This window comes from Lutra lutra, chromosome 3 (genome assembly GCF_902655055.1).
Source record: "Lutra lutra chromosome 3, mLutLut1.2, whole genome shotgun sequence".
NCBI classification, from domain to species: domain Eukaryota; kingdom Metazoa; phylum Chordata; class Mammalia; order Carnivora; family Mustelidae; genus Lutra; species Lutra lutra.
The window spans coordinates 36,465,458-36,487,681 of NC_062280.1; the positions used below are offsets into that span (position 1 = coordinate 36,465,458).

The following is a 22,224-nucleotide window of genomic DNA, read 5'->3' on the forward strand; positions in this document are numbered from 1 at the left end:
GACAGAGAGAGAGAGAGAGATCACGAGTAGGCAGAGAGGCAGGCAGGGCGGGGGGGAAGCAGGCTCCCCTCTGAGCAGAGAGCCGGATGCGGGGCTCCATCCCAGAACCCTGAGATCATGACCTGAGCCAAAGGCAGAGGCTTAACCCACTGAGCCACCCAGGCGTCCCTCCCTTACCTCTTTTATAAGTTTTGCCCTCTGAGCCCTCTCAGCCAGCCTCAGCCTCTGGATTTTATTTTTCCTCCATCTTTTACTTGAGAACCAGAAAACATAAGACAGAGATCTGAGGCAAGATTAGATGCTAGCAACTTCCACGATTCTAGAAGGTAGAGCCTGGATCTAATTTTGCTCACCTTTTATCCTCACCACCCCCACATTGCTCCTAATTCAGATGGGGATTCAGTGAGTATTTTTGAATATATGATAACAAAATAGGTGTATGGCTCTGATCCAGCCAGACAGTAATGACCTAAAGATATTAGTAGAATAGTGTGAAAATCAAATGGGACATTTTTACCTGCCATTATGTCCCCAAGGGCAATGTGGCCTGCATTCCTCTCCAAGGACATTGTGATCCTGTTTTTCAAAATGAACTGAATGAATTGGTTTTTTTGCTCCTACTCTGGGGTAGGTAGAAGGACCAGGATATAGAACTGAATGAATGCTCAGAAAAAGTGAATCATAATATAATACCCCAAACCTAGACACAAGGTTAATCCTGAATGTCTGGGAGAAGAGGGGATGAGAAGTAAGGTGTTAACTAACATTTTTCCTGTGGATTAACTAAGAAATAAACATAAACCTTCCTCTTTAAACTTCTGATTTTTTAATAATAGCTAGATTAAAATATAATTCCCATACCATGTAATTCACTGTTTTAAAAAATAAAATTCATGGGTTTTAGTTATAATTAGTTTTTACAACATAATTCAGATATAATTTATATACCGCAAAGCTCACTTATTTGTTGCATATTTCAGTGCTTTCAGTGTATTCATGGGGTTGTACAACTATTTCCACATGCAATTTTAGAACATTTTCATCTCCTAAAATATAAACCCTCTAGCCCTTACTCTCCAATACAATTAATTTTTAATGGTAAAAATTATCAAAACAAAACTGAGAAGAGTTAAAACAAAACATGGTGAAATTTGATATGACCAAAATAATAACTCTCATTGAAGATTGGAAAAAATTGACCTAAGGAAAAAAGCTAAACTTCTCAGAGGTAATCAACAACAACAACAAAAAATTAAAGAAGTCTAAAATTTCATTGGCCAGAAATGGAAAGAAAAAAAAATCTTATCTTGATGAAAATCTAGATCTGGAAGATTTGACCCAGGGGACGATTTTTGAGTTTGAAAAAAATGATGCTCCAAGAGGAGACTCACACTGGGGAAAATACAGTCAATGAAATGTGATAAGAACACAAACAAACCTGACTAAAGCAATCAAATCCTCGTAACACATGCTCAGAAACTAATTGATCCCAGTGAAAATAATTTCTGTATATTAAAAATGAAAATAAGATACGTTGGGAATGATTTGAATGTGCTTATTGAAAACAGATTTAGGAATTAAGTTGGTTTAACATAGTTTGATCCAAAAGATGCTTTCTTTAAAACAACAAAAGTTTAAGTATGGTTTTAATGGGTTCACAAGTATAAAATTTGGAATATGAAAAATGATAGTCTGTCATGTTAACAGGAGGTTTGTAAGTAGTTTGTAGATACAGTTTGTTGAACAGAGAAAATTTTCAAGTAAAAGCGGAATTATTTTGTTTGATCTGTGTGTAATGACTTTAAATTGTTTTTGTGGCAGAACCTCAAAGGGGAGAAGGGAGACAAGGGAGCCATGGGGAAATCTGGACCTCCTGGACCCTCGGTAGGTTATTCAGAGTCATACTGTTTCCTTGAAACATGAAGTAGAGCCTTAGTGTGGATTTTGATGTAGGATCTCCTTTTAAATCTTAATGCTAGTTAAAGCATGATGATATTTCAGCACAGACATCACAGAATATACTAGAATCACTTCATAGCCTCTTCTAGCCGAAATCCCTGCACGGTTGTATACCCACCCACTGTTTCCCATCTTACGATTTATCTTCAGCGTCTACTATTTTACCATCTGTTTTTATTTTTATTTTTATTTTTTTATTGTCATTTCATTTTATTTTATTTTATTTTTCAGTGTTCCAAGATTCATTGTTTATGCACCATACCAGTGCTCCATGCAATATGTGCCCTCCTTAGTACCCACCACCAGGCCCACCCAACCCCCCTCCCCAACCCCCTTCCCTCCAAAACCCTCATTTTGCATCTGTTTTTAAATGAATGCTTATACATGAGATGACCCACCATTGGAACATTTTAAAAATATAACAGAATAATCAGAAGGAACGACTTAATGACAATCGAGGGTGAGTCAAAAAATCAATTCATAAAATTTGACATAACTCTTATTAATTACAGGGACCGCCTGGAGAATCTTATGGATCTCAAAAGGGTGCTCCTGGAGAACCTGGCCCGCAGGTAAATTTGGAAATTCAGTGTCATGTGCAACCTGTATCAGTCAATGCTCAGATCTCTTTAGGAGGCAAGCGTAAGATGCCCAATTCAAACTAGCTTAGATTTTTGTACGTTTTTTCAAAGATTTAGGACATGAAACCTATTTTTTCAAGTGTTGGAGGAGTTCAAGGCTCCAACAGCCTTTGAGGACTTCAGAGCCTGAAACAAGATGGGTAGTACTCTCCCTGTCGCTTCTCCTCCTCTGTGTATTGACCTCGTGGTCTCCTTTAACATCGATCTTCCACGTCGGCAGCAATGGGAAGAAATAGCAGGAAGTAGCAGCACACAGCTTCAGGTCAATGGCCTCCAAGAAGAAAGTGTGTCTCCCTGTATCCACTAATAACACCCCAGAGAATCGCTCTAATTGACCCAGAGTGCTCCTAGGTCTCACCCTGGAGAGGTGACTGTGGCCAGGAGAGAAAGTTTCCAGGATCAGCCAGGCCAGAGTGGTGGGGCGTAATGTGACCCACAGTCCCATCAGACCCACACAGTGAAGGAAAGGCAGATCCCCAAAGAAGATGAGGCACACTGTGACATGGGAGCTGGGGAGACAGAGGCAACCGGGGTCCACTCACACACCCAGCTCTATCTTAGAAAGATTTAAACACATATATTGTCTAAAGACTCTAAAGATTATACATTGAGAAAAATACTTTTTCCTAAGAAAAAGTGTTCAGTCAATATGATATTGAATCCTATCACAGAAGGTAGACTTTGTTAATAGTTCACCCAAAAGCCCTGTTTGGGACGCTTGCCATACACCTTTACAAATGTGTTCAAATATCGGCATGTGGGCGGATCAGGGAATTGCCAACATTTCAAATAAATAATTTGACAGTGAACTCTTTCTAGGTCTTTTTGTCCATTTCTCTGCTTTTTCAATTTTTCTTCCAAGCTGGGATGGGCAGTATCAAACTCGTTTAAGCTCAGCTAATCTTAATTCCCAACTTTTCTTCCGTTGGTCTTCCCTAATTTTCTATTCTGACTGGCTTCTGCCTTCCCCAGCAAGAGAAGGTCATGTGTGCTCTGTGATTAATGGTTTTTCCTTCTAACAGATGGGTGGGAAGTTTTAGTCACACACTCTTGCCCGAGGTCAAGAGGAGATGATCATTTATTATTTACATTTTCCATATTTATTAAAGTTATCCATATTTATTAAATTATGTGTTTTTGCTTTGTTTTTTGTTTTAGGGAAAACCTGGCAAAGATGGTGCCCCTGGTTTCCCCGGCACTGAGGTAAAGACATGTGTGGCCCATTGATGTTGTTGAAATGCCAGTCCCATTAGATAAAGAAGGATTTGGGGAATTACTAATAGTTATTAAGTTAGCAAAAGCATATAGATTTTTAAACCTGTATTTGAGAATCGAAGTGTTACATCCTCACCGTAAAGAGAGATCATCAGAGCACACCTTATTTTTTCTTTTCAAAAAGGAGTTCCAGGGTACCTGGGTGGCTCAGTCGGTTAAGCATCTGACTCTTGATTTTGGCTCAGGCCTTGATCTCGGGTCATGGGATTGAGCCCCAAGTTGGGCTTCATGCTCAGTGGGGAATCTGCTTAAAGATTCTCTCTCTCCCTCTCACTCTGCCTCTCCCCTACTCATGGGTGTGTAGCTGCTCACTCTCTCTCTTGCCCTCTCTAAAATAAATAAATAATTTTTTTTTTTTTTTAAAAGAGCTCCAGGGGCACCTGGGTGGCTCAGTGGGTTAAAGCCTCTGCCTTCGGATCTGGTCATGATCCCAGGGTCCTGGGATCGAGCCCCATATTGGGCTCTCTGCTCAGCGGGGAGCCTGCTTCTCCCTCTCTCTCTGCCTGCCTCTCTACCTACTTGTGATCTCTCTCTGTCAAATAAATAAATGGAATCTTTAAAAAAAATAAATAAATAATAAAAATAAATAAATAAAATAAAATAAAATAAAATAATAAAAAATAAATAAATAAATAAATAAATAAAAAAATAGGGACGCCTGGGTGGCTCAGTTGGTTGGACGACTGCCTTCGGCTCAGGTCATGATCCTGGAGTCCCGGGATCGAGTCCCGCATCGGGCTCCCGGCTCCACGGGGAGTCTGCTTCTCTCTGTGACCTTCTCCTCGCTCATGCTCTCTCTCACTGTCTCTCTCTCAAATAAATAAATAAAATCTTAAAAAAAAATAAATAAAAAATAAAATAAAATAAAAATAAATAAATAAATAAAAAGAGTTCCAACTCTTCCTGCTTCCCACAGAAGAAAATGACTTGTATGTCTTCTGACCCATTCTCTTTGTCCTTTTCCACAGGGAGCCAAAGGCAACAGGGGCTTCCCTGGGTTACAGGGTGAAGACGGCATTAAGGTGATCCCCTCTCTAACATCCCATCCTTAGGCTTTTTAACTGCTTGGTTTTGTCCACACTTTCCCAACCATGCCCTGAAAATAGGTACAAGGATTGCAATTAAAATACCTTAGTATGTTTATTAAGAGGAAAAGAGAGGTGTGACAAGTTTACATAGACCCCTAAAGGGCAGTTTTGTGAGAAAGATATAAAACCTGCTCTGTGTGGTAGAAGCTGACTGGCATTGTGATCAGTGAGATTTGTACACGACATGGAAATAACATAACTTTTAGCATTGATTTATTGTTTAACTGCATTTTGCTTTTTAAGCATACCAAATAAATAAATACTTTGGGTTAATGTACTCATAATTTGTAACTGTCTTTCAATACAGGGGTGGAAAGGGGACATTGGCCCTCCAGGATTTCGTGGTCCAGTAAGTGTAACTAAAGACAGTATCCATGTCCTATTTGATCAAGTCCTTCAAAATATCAAGGAAATTTTGAATCAATGTCGCTCATTAACTTAAGATAGAGATTATGGTATTCACTTTTTTATCAAACTGAAGAAGAAAATAGCTATTGTCATTATTTGTCCATTTGACAATGGACAAATATTTCTATTTGGTCCTATCTGGTCTCTGGAAGGCATGAAATGCCCACCCTGGTCAGTGGCAAAGAAGAAATCTTACGTCCAATCAGACATGGCCAAGGTGATTTGTGCCCTTGAGCAGAGTAGAAGGGATGCACTGGAGGCCAACTGGGGAACCAGGGGAGAATGAGTCCACTCCCCCCACCGCAGCTGGGCACAGGTATGACAACCTGCATTTCCACGCAGCAGAAACTCAACCAGGGCCAGCGAAGACCAGTGATCGCCCCCTGCCCAAACTCCAACTCCGCAGGAAGTCTCTTCTTTCTGGCACGGACATGGGTGTGATGTCCATCAGCTCCACTACCGAGCCGTCATATTCTCTGTTTTGTGACTCTATAGCTTAAGGAGATGAGTAGAAGGGACCCAAGCTCTGAATTCTGGTATCCCCTTCTCTCCTGCCTTTAGAAGACAGTAGTTCTCAGGGCACCTGGGTGGTGCAGTTGGTCAGAATCTTGGTTTCAGCTCAGATCAAGACCTCAGGGTCATGAGATTGACCCCCAGTCAGTCTCTGTGCTGAGCTCAGAGTCTGCTTAAGACACTGTCTCCCTCTCTCTCAGCCCCTCCCCTGTCCCCTCACTTAAAAAAATAAACTTAAAAAAAATTTAAAAAGACAGTAGTTCTCACGTTCAGTGTGCTGAACAGAGCTGGTATTTGTGATTAAGCCAGTTGTACAGAAAGGTCCATGATGGTAAAAGAGTTATGGGGTCGGGGCGGGGGGTTCTGTTACTAATGCAGTTCTCAGACCCCTTTGGCTAAGCAATTTAACTCAGTAACTGGAGGAACGTCCTGGAAATTCACATCTTCGCACACACCAATGATTCAGATGCAAGTAGTTCCAGAATACTTTCATGGTGTTGTGGGGAAGAAGAAATGGGTCATTTTGTGAAAACACTTAGCCAGCAGTTGGCAGGGGCACGTATGTCATTATAGGTTTTGTGATGATTATTGACATGATCATTACTGTTACTATTATAAATTATTTTTGTGATTTTATGCATAGTTGATTAACCACAATACTTTTGTTACATTTTTTTTGTCTTTACCAGTGCTCTTTATTCAAGTTACTGTCTAGTGTCTTTTCATTTCAGCCTGAAAGACTCACTTCCTTCAGTGTTTCTTTTTTTTTTTTTTAATTTTATTTTTTATAAACATATATTTTTATCCCCAGGGGTACAGGTCTGCGAATCGCCAGGTTTACACACTTCACAGCACTCACCATAGCACATACCCTCCCCAATATCCATAACCCCACCCCCCCTCTCCCAACTCCCCTCCCCCCATCAACCCTCAGTTTGTTTTGTGAGATTAAAAGTCACTTATGGTTTGTCTCCCTCCCAATCCTATCTTGTTACATTTATTCTTCTCCTACCCACTTAACCCCCCATGTTGCATCTCCTCTCCCTCATATCAGGGAGATATGATAGTTGTCTTTCTCCGATTGACTTATTTCGCTAAGCATGATACCCTCTAGTTCCATCCACGTCGTCGCAAATGGCAAGATTTCATTTCTTTTGATGGCTGCATAGTATTCCATTGTGTATATATACCACATCTTCTTTATCCATTCGTCTGTTGATGGACATCTAGGTTCTTTCCATAGTTTGGCTATTGTGGACATTGCTGCTATAAACATTCGGGTACACATGTCCCTTCGGATCACTACGTTTGTATCTTTAGGGTAAATACCCAGCAGTGCAATTGCTGGGTCATGAGGAAGTTCTATTTTCAACATTTTGAGGAACCTCCATGCTGTTTTCCAGAGTGGTTGCACCAGCTTGCATTCCCACCAACAGTGTAGGAGGGTTCCCCTTTCTCCGCATCCTCGCCAGCATCTGTCATTTCCTGACTTGTTAATTTTAGCCATTCTGACTGGTGTGAGGTGATATCTCATTGTGGTTTTGATTTGTATTTCCCTGATGCCGAGTGATATGGAGCACTTTTTCATGTGTCTGTTGGCCATCTGGATGTCGTCTTTACAGAAATGTCTGTTCATGTCCTCTGCCCATTTCTTGATTGGATTATTTGTTCTTTGGGTGTTGAGTTTGCTAAGTTCTTTATAGATTTTGGACACTAGCCCTTTATCTGATATGTCATTTGCAAATATCTTCTCCCATTCTGTCAGTGTCTTTTGGTTTTATTAACTGTTTCCTTTGCTGTGCAAAAGCTTTTGATCTTGATAAAATCCCAATAGTTCATTTTTGCCCTTGCTTCCCTTGCCTTTGGCGAAGTTCCTAGGAAGATGTTGCTGCGGCTGAGGTCGAAGAGGTTGCTGCCTGTGTTCTCCTCAAGGATTTTGATGAATTCCTTTCTCACATTGAGATCCTTCATCCATTTTGAGTCTATTTTCGTGTGTGGTGTAAGGAAATGATCCAATTTCATTTTTCTGCATGTGGCTGTCCAATTTTCCCAACACCATTTATTGAAGAGGCTGTCTTTGTTCCATTGGACATTCTTTCCTGCTTTGTCGAAGATGAGTTGACCATAGAGTTGAGGGTCTATTTCTGGGCTCTCTATTCTGTTCCATTGATCTATGTGTCCGTTTTTGTGCCAGTACCATGCTGTCTGGATGATGACAGCTTTGTAATAGAGCTTGAAGTCCGGAATTGTGATGCCACCAACTTTGGCTTTCTTTTTCAATATTCTTTGGCTATTCGAGGTCTTTTCTGGTTCCATATAAATTTTAGGATTATTTGTTCCATTTCTTTGAAAAAAATGGATGGTACTTTGATAGGAATTGCATTAAATGTGTAGATTGCTTTAGGTAGCATAGACATTTTCACAATATTTATTCTTCCGATCCAGGAGCATGGAACATTTTTCCATTTCTTTGTGTCTTCCTCAATTTCTTTCATGAGTACTTTATAGTTTTCTGTGTATAGATTCTTAGTCTCTTTGGTTAGGTTTATTCCTAGGTATCTTATAGTTTTGGGTGCAATTGTAAATGGGATGGACTCCTTAATTTCTCTGTCTTCTGTCTTGTTGTTGGTGTAGAGTAATGCAACTGATTTCTGTGCATTGATTTTATATCCTGACACTTTACTGAATTCCTGTACAAGTTCAAGCAGTTTTGGAGTGGAGTCTTTTGGGTTTTCCACATATAGTATCATATCATCTGCGAAGAGGGATAGTTTGACTTCTTCTTTGCCGATTTGGATGCCTTTAATTTCCTTTTGTTGTCTGATTGCTGAGGCTAGGACTTCTAGTACTATGTTGAATAGCAGTGGTGATAACGGACATCCCTGTTGTGTTCCTGACCTTAGAGGAAAAGCTTTCAGTTTTTCTCCATTGAGAATGATATTTGCGGTGGGTTTTTCATAAATGGCTTTGATAATATTGAGGTATGTGCCGTCTATCCCTACACTTTGAAGAGTTTTGATCAGGAAGGGATGCTGTACTTTGTCAAATGCTTTTTCAGCATCTATGGAGAGTATCATATGATTCTTGTTCTTTCTCTTATTAATGTGTTGTATCACATTGATTTGCGGATGTTGAACCAACCTTGCAGCCCTGGAATAAATCCCACTTGGTCGTGGTGAATAATCCTTTTAATGTACTGTTGAATCCTATTGGCTAGTATTTTGGCGAGAATTTTTGCATCTGTGTTCATCAAGGATATTGGTCTGTAGTTCTCTTTTTTGATGGGATCCTTGTCTGGTTTTGGGATCAAGGTGATGCTGGCCTCATAAAATGAGTTTGGAAGTTTTCCTTCTATTTCTATTTTTTGGAACAGTTTCAGGAGAATAGGCATTAGTTCTTCTTTAAATGTTTGGTAGAATTCCCCCGGGAAGCCGTCTGCCCTGGGCTTTTGTTTGTTTGGAGATTTTTGATGACTGTTTCAATCTCCTTACTGGTTATGGGTCTGTTCAGGCTTTCTATTTCTTCCTGGTTCAGTTGTGGTAGTTTATAGGTCTCTAGGAATGCATCCATTTCTTCCAGATTGTCAAATTTGTTGGCGTAGAGTTGCTCATAGTATGTTCTTATAATTCTCTGTATTTCTTTGGTGTTCGTTGTGATCTCTCCTCTTTCATTCATGATTTTATTTATTTGGGTCCTTTCTCTTTTCTTTTTGATAAGTCTGGCCAGGGGTTTATCAATCTTATTAATTCTTTCAAAGAACCAGCTCCTAGTTTCGTTGATTTGTTCTATTGTTTTTTTGGTTTCTATTTCATTGATTTCTGCTCTGATCTTTATGATTTCTCTTCTCCTGCTGGGTTTAGGGTTTCTTTCTTGTTCTTTCTCCAGCTCCTTTAGGTGTAGGGTTAGGTTGTGTACCTGAGACCTTTCTTGTTTCTTGAGAAAGGCTTGTACCACTATATATTTTCCTCTCAGGACTGCCTTTGTTGTGTCCCACAGATTCTGAACCGTTGTGTTTTCATTATCATTTGTTTCCATGATTTTTTTCAATTCTTCTTTAATTTCCTGGTTGACCCATTCATTCTTTAGAAGGATGCTGTTTAGTCTCCATGTATTTGGGTTCTTTCCAAATTTTCTCTTGTTATTGAGATCTAGCTTTAGAGCATTGTGGTCTGAAAATATGCAGGGAATGATCCCAATCTTTTGATACCGGTTGAGACTTGATTTAGGACCAAGAATGTGATCTATTCTGGAGAATGTTCCATGTGCACTAGAGAAGAATGTGTATTCTGTTGCTTTGGGATGAAATGTTCTGAATATATCTGTGATGTCCATCTGGTCCAGTGTGTCATTTAAGGCCTTTATTTCCTTGTTGATCTTTTGCTTGGATGATCGGTCCATTTCAGTGAGAGGAGTGTTAAAATCCCCTACTATTATTGTATTCTTGTCGATGTGTTTCTTTGATTTTGTTATTAATTGGTTTATATAGTTGGCTGCTCCCACGTTAGGGGCATAGATATTTAAAATTGTTAGATCTTCTTGTTGGACAGTTCCTTTGAGTATGATATAGTGTCCTTCCTCATCTCTTATTATAGTCTTTGGCTTAAAATCTAATTGATCTGATATAAGGATTGCCACTCCTGCTTTCTTCTCATGTCCATTAGCATGGTAAATTCTTTTCCACCCCCTCACTTTAAACCTGGAGGTGTCTTCGGGTTTAAGATGAGTTTCTTGTAGGCAACATATAGATGGGTTTTGTTTTTTTATCCATTCTGATACCCTGTGTCTTTTGATTGGGGCATTTAGCCCATTAACATTCAGGGTAAGTATTGAGAGATATGAATTTAGTGCCATTGTATTGCCTGTAAGGTGACTGTTATTGTATATTGTCTCTGTTTCTTTCTGATCTACTACTTTTAGGGTCTCTCTTTGCTTAGAGGACCCCTTTCAATATTTCCTGTAGAGCTGGTTTGGTATTTGCAAATTCTTTCAGTTTTTGTTTGTCCTGGAAGCTTTTAATCTCTCCTTCTATTTTCAATGATAGCCTAGCTGGATATAGTATTCTTGGCTGCACGTTTTTCTCATTTAGTACTCTGAATATATCATGCCAGCTCTTTCTGGCCTGCCAGGTCTCTGTGGATAAGTCTGCTGCCAATCTAATATTTTTACCATTGTACGTTACAGACTTCTTTTCCCAGGCTGCTTTCAGGATCTTTTCTTTGTCACTAAGACTTGTAAATTTTACTATTAGGTGACGGGGTGTGGACCTATTCTTATTGATTTTGAGGGGTGTTCTCTGAACCTCCTAGATTTTGATGCTTGTTCCCTTTGCCATATTGGGGAAATTCTCTCCAATAATTCTCTCCAATATACCTTCTGCTCCCCTCTCTGTTTCCTCTTCTTCTGGAATCCCAATTATTCTAATGTTTCGTCTTATGGTGTCACTTATCTCTCGAATTCTCCCCTCGTGGTCCAGTAGCTGTTTGTCCCTCTTTTGCTCAGCTTCTTTATTCTCTGTCATTTGGTCTTCTATATCGCTAATTCTTTCTTCTGCCTCATTTATCCTAGCAGTGAGAGCCTCCATTTTTGATTGCACCTCATTAATAGCTTTTTTTATTTCAACTTGGTTAGATTTTAGTTCTTTTATTTCTCCAGAAAGGGCTTTTATATCTCCCGAGAGGGTTGCTTTAATATCTTCCATGCCTTTTTCAAGCCCGGCTAGAACCTTGAGAATCATCATTCTGAACTCTATATCTGACATATTACCAATGTCTGTATTGATTAGGTCCCTAGCCTTTGGTACTGCTTCTTGTTCTTTTTTTTGTTGTGAATTTTTCAGCCTTGTCATTTTGTCCAGATAAGAGTATATGAAGGAGCAAGTAAAATACTAAAAGGGTGGCAACAACCCCAGGAAAATATGCTTTAGCCAAATCAGAAGAGATCCCAAATCATGAGGGGGGAGAAAGGGGATAAAAAGGGGTTCAGAAAAAAAAAAAAAGAAACTATTAAAAAAAGAAAGCCGATAAAAAATATAAAAAGGAAAAAAATATATATATATATAAGATAAACTATTTAAAAAACGTTAAAAAAGAAAACGGTAAAAGTTAAAAAAATTTAGCAGAAGAAGAGAAAAAAATTGAAAAAGAAAAAAAAATTAAATTAACTGCAAGGCTAAAGAATCATGGGGAGAAAGCCATGAGTTCCATGCTTTGCTTTCTTCTCCTCTGGAATTCCGCCACTCTCCTTGGTATTGAAACTACACTCCTTGGTAGGTGAACTTGGTCCTGGCTGGGTTTCCCGTTGATCTTCTGGGGGAGGGGCCTGTTGTAGTGATTCTCAAGCGTCTTTGCCCCAGGCGGAGTTGCACCGCCCTTACCCGGGGCCGGGCTAAGTAATCCGCTCGGGTTTGCTTTCGGGAGCTTTTGTTCCCTGAGCGCTTTCCGTAGAGTTCCGGAGGACGGGAATGAAGATGGGGGCCTCCCGGTTTCCGGCCCGGAGGAGCCGAGAGCCCGGGGCCCCACTCCTCAGTGCGCCCTCAGAGAACAGCACCCAATGACTCCCGTCACCCTGGCCTCCGGCCGCGCTCTGAGCTGACCGAGCCTGCGACCGGTTCAAGGTAACCCCGAGCTTAGAGCTCACTCCTCGGCTCTGTCTCTGTAGCCGGCTTCCCTGTTCTAATACCGGTAAGCTCTGCGACACTCAGACACCCCCGATCCTTCTGTGACCCTGTGGGACCCGAGGCTGCACTGACCCCGCCTGGGCTTCACCCCAGTTAAGCCTCTGGAGCGATGTCCCTCAGCGGAACAGACTTTTAAAAGTCCTGATTTTGTGCTCCGTTGCTCCGCCGCTCACCGGGAGCCGGCCCCTCCCCCCGCGGTCTATCTTCCCGTCGCTTTGGATTCACTTCTCCGCCAGTCCTACCTTTCAGATAGTGGTTGATTTTCTGTTTCTAGAATTGCTGTTCTTCTTCTCTTCAATCTCCCGTTGGATTTGTAGGTGTTTGCAATCTTTAGATAAGCTATTTAGCTGATCTCCCGCTACCTGAAGTAGTCTCAGCCTGCTACTTCTCCGCCATCTTGACTCCTCCCCCCGTTACCTCTTTTTTAAACACGCCAAACAAACTGGTCCTATGCGGCATATGAGAAAACAACACCAAAACTTTTATGTTCATTTTCTTTCCTTCAAGATAAATGTACTAAATTCTAAGTGAAATTGACTTGCCAGTTGCATGTGAGAGAAATTCTTGGCATTCCTAGCTTGCTGTGTGTGTTTCCATTCTATATAACTCAGCACTTCTAATATCTTCCTTGGAAGTTCTACTTAGGAACCAGACAGTGTAGGAGACCAGCAGTAGGTCCACCCAACATGTTAGAAATGATAACCCTCCTTATTATTGCAAATCAGCAGTATCCTTAAATTTAAAGAAATAATCAAAATGGAGTATTTTTTGATGGGTGGGTCCCAACATACTCTGAAATAAAGTTAGTCCATGAGGACAAGCATTTTTAAAAAGTGAAATAGAATATAATAAAAAAAAATCAAGAGTTGTTGTGTCAAAATGGTGAGTCACTGCCTGTGAAACTTTAATTTCTGTATACATATCCCACATATCTCGATATGGATATAGATATATACATATGGAACTGTGAGGGTGTGAACTGGCTCATTCCCATCATAAAATACATTTCTCACTGAAAGCCCATGAAATATATGATATCATGATACCAGAATCATCAACTTTGATCTTTAAATTTATCCATCATGTATATATGACTTTATTCTTGCTAACACATAAACTTACAAATTCAGGAAAATACCATTTCTTGTGTGAGGGGGGACATTGAGGTATTGTGTTTGGTGAGCCCACCATAAATAGCTATCCTGTCTCTCTATTTGTTTCTTTTTCCTTTAAGACAGAATATTATGATGCATACCAGGAAAAAGGAGATGAAGGACTTCCAGGCCCACCAGGCCCTAAAGGAGCTCGTGGCCCACAAGGTGAGAATAAATTTCTTCCTAAAGCATTTGATGACCATTTCCATGTGTTTCTTTCCAGGCAACATATAGCAAATGTGCTTATAGACCTAGAATTTGCATGGGGGCAACAAGGAAGTCTCCCAGTTTTCACGGGTGGCAGTATTGGTGTGTCCTAATTTTCATACTTTTATATGAAAATTTCATAGGTGCTCTACCACAGAAGGTAATTAAACTCCCTTTGTGTGTGAAAGCATCAAGTTCAAGTCTGACAAGAAAACACAAATGTGGCCAGAGGGCAGGAGGAGGGAATGGGAAGAATCAGCAATCTCAGTGGGGTATAAAAGAAAAAATGGGGACCCTGAAAAACTGTAATTTGAGCAAACCCACACAATAGTGATGAGAGGGGCCTGAACCCTGGGTTTTCTGACTCCTGGCACCATGAAGCAGAGTCACATTTACTCAGATGCCGTCCCATTGGATAGATTAGAAGGTGGGCCAAGAGTTCTCCTCTGTGGCCACACATCAGCATCCCTGGGAAGTTCTAAATAATGACATGCCAAAGTCCCATCCCTGAGATTCTGACATAACTGTCTAGAGGGGGGCCCTGAGCACTGGTAGATTATAAAAACTCTCTAGATGATTTTAGTATGCAGGCAGGACCAAGAACCACCGAACTAAGACCAATTATTGATACAAATAAGATTTCAAAGGAGAATTTCACTTAAAAGAGGAGAAGTTCCCAGGGTTCTTAAATAAATGGACAGAGAAGTACAGACACGAACATAGATTTTTTTTTTTTTTAAATCTGGTATGTTCACTCTAAGTCACTCACAAGTATCAGAGAATTGGAATCCTGTTGCACTGTCACAGTTGGAAGTGACCTGAGATGCAACACCAGGCCAAACCACAGGACCCTGACAGTTCTAGCTGTTCACCGTTCTCCCATCTGCACCATCCCACCAAGGGTCAAACACAGAGCAGGCTCCTAGTAGATGTCCGCTGAATTGTTTGAAGGTGGGAAGGTGGGATGATCCACTTCTGAGTGCTAAGCATCTCAGACTAATTTCTTCTCTGTGGTTTGACCAAACAAGTGAAGCTTTCTAATAGTTATCTATGTGAAAGTGGAAGAAAAAGTATGAAAATATTTATTATATATTATAATATTTATTATATAAATAAATATTATATAATTATAATGTTATTATATATTATGACGATAATATGGTCACCCAAGATTTCAAAAATGGGGGGGAGGGATGTATGTACGTCCTTATGCTTAAGTAATTACTGTTATGGATTTGCAGGTCCCCGTGGCTCTCCTGGGGTTCCTGGAATTGCTGGTATGTACGTGTTTCTTGGGGCACCAATAGAAATGGTCTTAAAAGGAAAATCATGGGGCGAGGAACACCTGGGTGGCTCAGTCGGTTAAGCATCTGCCTTTGGCTCGGGTAGTGATCTCAAGGTCCTGAGATGGACCCCCACATCAGGCTCTCTGCTCAGCAGGGAGCCTGCTTCTTCCTCTCCCTCTCCTCCTCCCCCCACTCATGCTCGCTCTCTCTCTCTCTCTCTCCAGTAAATATATAATAAATCTTTAAAAAAAAAAAAAAAGGAGGGGCACCTGGGTGGCTCAGTGGGTTAAAGCCTCTGCCTTCGGCTCAGGTCATGATCCCAGGGTCCTGGGATCGAGCCCCACGTCGGGCTCTCTGCTCAGCAGGGAGCCTGCTTCCTCCTCTCTCTGCCTGCCTCTCTGCCTACTTGTGATCTCTGTCTGTCAAATAAATAAATAAAATCTTTAAAAAATAAATAAATAAATAATTTTTAAAAAAGCAAACTCATGTCTGCATTGCTTATAGGAGACAAATGCTTCATTAATTGATCTAAAAGCGTTCCTAGCTTCCTTATTGTTAAGTTTGTAACTCATAGCAGAAAAGGGAGTGGAAGCTGACACAAAGTCACTTAGAGACGCTCTTTGACTTCCCAGTGGTTTTAACTAAGTGTAAGGTAATAACTGGTATAGTTGCAGAAGCCTTGAAGCTCAGAAAAGGCACAGAGGTAGAAAACAATAATTTATCGTAATCAGTTTGGTTCAAAATGGCAGTTTTCATAGTGTATCATGTGTTGTGTAAGTACGTAGATTACACTTTTTTTAGATTTATTTATTTATTTGAGAGAGAGAGCTCGCACAAGCCGAGGGGGGCAGAGGAAAGAGTCTCAGGCAGACTCCCTGTTGAGTGTGGATCCCTACATGGGGCTCGATCCCACAACCCCAGTATCATGACCTAAGCTGACACCAAGAGTAGGTGGCTTAACCAATTCAGCCACCCGGGCACCCCATAGATTAAACTTTTACATGTTTATGTTTTATAAAAACATCCATGACTCACTGGAGTGGTTGCCTTTTGAGAGAGGAAGACTAGGATCAAAGACATTTAATCAAGGATTAACCTCAGTGGCTTTAATTATAACTACAGTGCTGTCATGTGTCATTTTTAAAAGGAAACGATTAAAAAGAATAGCAAAGATTTGATAAGTGAGCCCTGCTGTTGATTACATTTTTCTTTAAGCCTTGTGGTATGTTTAAACTATTTCATAATTCTGAAAATGAATTGAAATTAGGCAATTGCAGAACTGTATGTATTTTATAATCACATTGTAAAAAAAAATAAATGGGTATTATGTGTACTTGCATGTGCATGGAAAAATATACAGCAAACTGTTAACAATGGGTATCTCTTGAAGTTGGAATACAAAAGGATATTTTAGAGGTCTGGTTAAAGATTAGGGAAGAGCTGCTCTCCACCAGAACCCCCAAGTAATGAATAGGCTTCTTTAGGAAGACAGTGAGTAAAAATTACAAAGTTCTCAAACAGAGGCCAGAGGGATTTGCTTTTACAGGGAAAATCCTGTTCAATAATTAGAAATAATCAGATATTACCCCTGCCGGTTCTCAGCCCTTTGGTGGTGAGGTCTTTCTTCTTTATAGTTAAACTGTTTGCAACTCAGGGATTCCAGACTGGCCCTCTCCTCACATCTTTGTCACCATAAGAGAGACAGATGAAACGGCTTTGTACCACCTGGTAAGGCTTCTCTCCCAGGAGATGCTGGCCTCCCCACCACGCTATTTTATAACTAAGATGATTGGCAGGAATGAAGTCCAGTAGGACAGTCTCTCTTTCTCATTTTGAACACTGAAAAGTAGGTATCTTCTAGTCTCTAATGAAAAATTCTACAAAGCAGCACATATCGGAGAATTTCTCATGAGGTTTTTTTAAACAAAAAAGACAACAATGCAGCTGAAACTCTGTTTCAGTCCCTTTTACTAAATAAGTCCCTATCTTGCTAACTCTCTTTCAGTCCCTTGTACTAAATAAGTCCCTATCGTACCTCATGGGACTGGAACTTTCTGGATTTTGCTGTGCCGTGGTAGTTTAACAAGACCTCAGATGAAGGAAGGAAGGAAGATACTCTCTTTTTGTTTTATACACTTTCTATACCTCTCAATTGTGTAACTTTTGTTAATAAGAATTCGTTACTTTTTGCAATTAAAAAAGTAATATATATGAATCAGGAAAACATTTAAAATGCACTAACATGATTCTGTTCTCCAAGGGTCATCAAGGCCTGGCCTCAGAGGAGCCCCTGGACCTCCAGGCGTGAAAGGAAGTAAAGGGGAACGAGGGCCCCCAGGAAAGAATGCAGTGGGGCCTCCCGGGTCCCCGGGTTGTCCTGGCTCGCCAGGACCTATAGGGTTGCCGGGATATCCAGGACCACCAGGTAGATATCTAACGGGGTCCCTATTGTGTACACTGCCCAATAACAGATGGGTGCAAATCAGTGGCAATGAACCTTACTTGCAGCTTGGCCAGCAGTGTGTGTGGATCTTACGGGCCATCTTTCTGCTGCTGTTTCATTTGATGAACTATCTATGAAAGCAGCTTGGGCGGAATGAAGACTTGGCTCGTGCAGCAAAGCTTCAGCCTGAGCACCCACGGGAGGGCAGAGTGGGAGGCAGGGACAAGGGACAGTGAAGCAGAGAGGGAGGGACGGTTTTCAGGTTGACCTTGGTCAATTTTGCAACTGCTTGTCTGGTCCCTGGAGAATATCTTCCTAGAAGCTACAACTTTGTTTCAGGACAATCTGTCACGAGGACCAAGAAGCAAGAATATATCCACCAATTCCTATTAGTCATGGGTCGAAGATATATCTCACAGGATCAGACTAAGCGTGCGCACAGACACACACACACAAACTCACACACACATACATACTTCCAGCCTCTGTTAGCATGGCTCCCAGGGTGTCCTGTGCCCTGGCATCAGCAGGCAAACCCAAGGCAAGGAGATGTGAGCTGGAAATGCACCAGGGCCATGGGCACAATGCTGCCAGATAAGGTGGGTCAGAGACCACTGAGCTGCAGCCTAGAGGATGGGAAATTCCTGGAGCTGTCCTCTCCTTTCCAGACCCCCACAGAGCCACTTACCATTCTCTGCTGGCTGACAGGTACACAGAACCTCAGAACATATGAGCCACTCTTTGTCTCTTAAACATCTCTGGAAGGTGCCTGGGAGGGCTTGTATTTTATACTCACCCCCCCCCCCAATAGCCTTAAGAATCTTCTGTTGTGTCAGGGATTTATTATTTATAGACAGTGTGATCATAAACCTGAAAGATCCAGAAGAATAATCTGGAAAACTCTTAGTGTTAGTAAGATAATTCAGCTAAATGTCTGGCTTTTTGTGCAATATTTGAAAAAAAAATTTAAAAAAATAAAAGCTTCCCTTCAGGCCAATGTCTGTTTAAGAAATTATTCCATTAACAAAATGATAAAATGTCCAAGAACAAAAGCTATCAAGCTATGGTGTGAACCTATGTGAGAAACAAAGCAAAATAAAACTTAACTAAAACTTTTCACTGTGTCGGGGATTTTAACAATTTCTAGTCCTCCAAGTGTTTTTCCAGATGTAGGCTTAGTTGGGTCATTTTATCGGCAAGGGGCCTGAGGTGCGTAGCTCTTGGAGCTAATGAGTACTGTCGCTGGGCTCTGGACCTTGCGTGCCTGTCGCAATGCAGTTCCCTCTGCAAGACACCATGCATATCTCCCCTTAGAGATGGCCCTGGTTTCCTATCTTCTCTTACCTAAGCAACACCTGTCTGTCTATCCAGTGGCAGCTTCAAGTTCAAGTCCTGCAGAAGGTTTTCACTGAGCCCACATCCTATAACACTCAAGCTTATCCCGGTAGTAGAGTTTTTCGGGTTTCCTGTCTTTATCAGTTTCCCCTCTAAGACTCAAAATTCTTGAGGTCAGGGATTGTGTCTTCTTTGCTGTTTTAAGCCCAGCATGTGGAACATTGTAGGTACTCAAATATTTGTTGAATTAAGTATGAAATGACTATGAAAATGTGCCAATAAATATGAACGTATAAATATAGAAGTATACATTTATGTCTACCTTAAGTATAAAACTGCCATTATGTTTTACTGTTTAAAGATAACTATCCAGTCATCTTAAAAACACAGAAAACTGGATCACAAAACGCACATTCCTTTCAGAGTCAAGCCAACATTACCCATACCCTGTTCCTTCTCAATTAAATGTCTCCATTGATACCTTGTTGCTCCGAAATTTGGAGCCTCTATAGGCATTGCTTTGAAATATTTAGTTTTATCAGCATTGCCTTCAACCTGGATTTGAAATGACAAGACTAAAAAATCTGGTCATAGAACACAAGAGTTTAAGAACATTAGCTGTTTGTTGTAACATTATGGTAGCTGACACATGTGGAAACCTGGGAAGAGCTTTCTTGAAAAAGGACAAACTCAACTGACGTGAACAAGTAATGCAAAGAAAACAGATGATACTCTGTTAGAACGTTTCCCTGGAGTATATATTAAGCATCTCCAATATATCAGGGAGATTCAGTGTACTTGAAATAACAGAAGAATGAGATATGATCCTTTGCCTAAACATTCTAAAAGGATAATCGTGGAATAATTGGAAATAATTGAGTAAAATAACATGGGTTGATTTTGTGATGAGAACTAACCAGATAACAAGCTTTCAAAGAATCACTGCACCAGAATTAAAAAAAAAAAAAAAAATCAAATGTGTGTAATGAGAAAAGAAAAGTTGGTCAAAACACTTCATCTTCAATTGCAGATAACCTTCAAAAGATGCAACCTCCAAAACACATATGGGGGAAATGCATATAAAATAATATATCTTATGGAAACAATTACTAGTTGAATAAAAAAAACACACAAACAAAACCCTAGCTTTGGTGTTTTTTTTACAGGTGACATCGTTTTTCGCAAAGGTCCACCTGGAAGTGGTGGATTCCCAGGCCTTATAGGGTTTCCAGGAATCCCAGGAGCTGATGGTCCCAAAGGTTGGTTTCATCAATGGTGTTGCTCTATGGAAGCAAGCCACTCTCACCATCATTCCTTTCACTGCTTCTGCCCCTCAAAACAATAATCATCTCAAACTATAGTCAGGGATGGCTTCTTTTCCAAGAGAATTGCCTCAAAGTATTCATTTATCTGCAAATCAATTTAGCACCCATTCAATGAATTGTGGGATATGTCTAGAATAAAGAGAGAGGTACTGAGAGAGTAGATATTTTATTCTTGATTCAGGATTTCCTCTAAGAATATTAAGAAGGTCGGATGGATAAAGTAAGCTGATATGATACATGAATACTTTTTTAAAGATTTTATTTATTTGAGAGAGAGAGAGAGCAAGAGCATGAGCAGGGGGAAGGGGCAGAAGGAGATGGAAAAGCAGGCTCCCCGTCAAGCAGGGAACCCAATGCAATATGGGGCTTGATCCTAGGATCTAAGGATCCTGACCTGAGACAGAGGCAGATGCTTAACTGACTGAGTCACCCAGGTGCCCCAAGATGAATGGTTTTTTTTATTAATAGCACAATGTCATTGATGATTTTCCACTACCCTCCCCAATTTTAATGTAATAAATGACTGTGTGGTTGGACAGCATCTGTCCTTTCTGCAGACTCTGTGTGGGTTTACAAGTAACATACCCGTGCTCTCATTGCAGGGGAACCTGGCCTCTTGTGCATACAGTGTCCTTATATCCCCGGGCCCCCGGGCCTCCCAGGACTGCCAGGGTTGGACGGCATAAAAGGAATCCCAGGTATAGACATTTTGCACACAAGGGTTTTTTCAAGTACAAAAGGGTCAGTTCACTGAGTGGTGAAAAAGGTACCAGACGTCTGGATGTCATGATGTGGTTAGCATGAACTTAGAGATTTTCAAACATATACTCTGTCAACTTACTCTGTCAAGTAAGCCAAAAGAGCACAAAAACTGGCATATCCTTGTGTTCCATTTTACCTGCTGATTCTAGCAAACCATGGGGCTCCCCATGAGTTATAGACTGGAGTCCTACAGGGGTAGGAACTAGGAGGGGTGAGGCAGCCATCCCCCGCCCCCCACACACACCACTTTTTTCTTCCATTAAAAAAAATAAGCTCGCTCTCATTTTTTTTTTTTTTTTTCTTAAAAGACACAACTCTCCTCAGTCTGTTTTTTTAAGGTCCTCACTTTTGGTAGAGCTAAGGGCAGATGCACTATTTCATTCTTCAGGAGGGTACCAGTGCAATAAATCAGCACACCAAGGGGGGCGATAGCAGGGTGAGGACTCTGGTAAACTGGGAGGCACATCTGAGGGGGCCATCCCACACCAGCTCCAGCCTATTGTTACTTTGCAGCATTTTAGGCCCTGTGTTGATAAATCATCCAATTTTTCTTTCTTTCTTTTTTTTTTAAGATTTTTATTTATTTTATATGACAGAGATCGCAAGTAGGCAGAGAAGCAGGCAGAGAGAGCGGAGGGGGAAGCAGGCTCCCTGCTGAGCATAGAAGCCTGATGCAGGGCTTGATCCCAGGACCCTGGGATCATGACCTGAGCCGAAGGTAGAGGCTTTAACCCACTGAGCCACCCAGGCGCCCTGATAAATCATCCAATTTTTCATAAGAAGAAAGAAATGAGGATTTTTATCTGAAATCTTATTTTTTTCAATATTTGCTACTAACTCCATTTTTGAGGGAAGAACCCATCTCGGAGGCCAATATTCTGAGACCTAAGTAGAGCCCATGTCACTTCCCTCATCGAACTTTATGACAGACTGGGACCCTCCTCCCCACCTGTTGGTTCTAGGATTCACATCCCAGCTGCCCTCCGTCCTCCCCCTTCCTCAGTCACAGAACTGGCTGTAGACAAAACTCTGAGGTAGAGAAAGTCTCATTAGTTGGGTTCCTCTGCCCCTTGTGCCACTCTCCTGGCTACTCAGGGCCTCTCATGTGATGTCACCTGCAGTCTCGATTCTGCTTTGACCACCTTGGTCTGT

General features: G+C 40.9%; 1 protein-coding gene across 2 annotated transcripts in view; it reads left to right on the forward strand.

Annotated features, from left to right (window-relative positions):
- COL4A3 (collagen type IV alpha 3 chain) overlaps positions 1 to 22,224 on the forward strand; it is a 137,355-nt gene that overhangs the window by 77,016 nt on the left and 38,115 nt on the right. For both annotated transcript variants that reach the window (XM_047721173.1, XM_047721172.1), the window contains 10 exons: positions 1,822 to 1,884; positions 2,472 to 2,531; positions 3,759 to 3,803; positions 4,844 to 4,897; positions 5,271 to 5,312; positions 13,795 to 13,879; positions 15,163 to 15,198; positions 17,468 to 17,632; positions 20,152 to 20,244; positions 20,913 to 21,008. In XM_047721173.1, the coding sequence (XP_047577129.1) occupies positions 1,822 to 1,884; positions 2,472 to 2,531; positions 3,759 to 3,803; positions 4,844 to 4,897; positions 5,271 to 5,312; positions 13,795 to 13,879; positions 15,163 to 15,198; positions 17,468 to 17,632; positions 20,152 to 20,244; positions 20,913 to 21,008 (739 nt within the window). The remainder of the gene's footprint in view (positions 1 to 1,821; positions 1,885 to 2,471; positions 2,532 to 3,758; positions 3,804 to 4,843; positions 4,898 to 5,270; positions 5,313 to 13,794; positions 13,880 to 15,162; positions 15,199 to 17,467; positions 17,633 to 20,151; positions 20,245 to 20,912; positions 21,009 to 22,224) is intronic.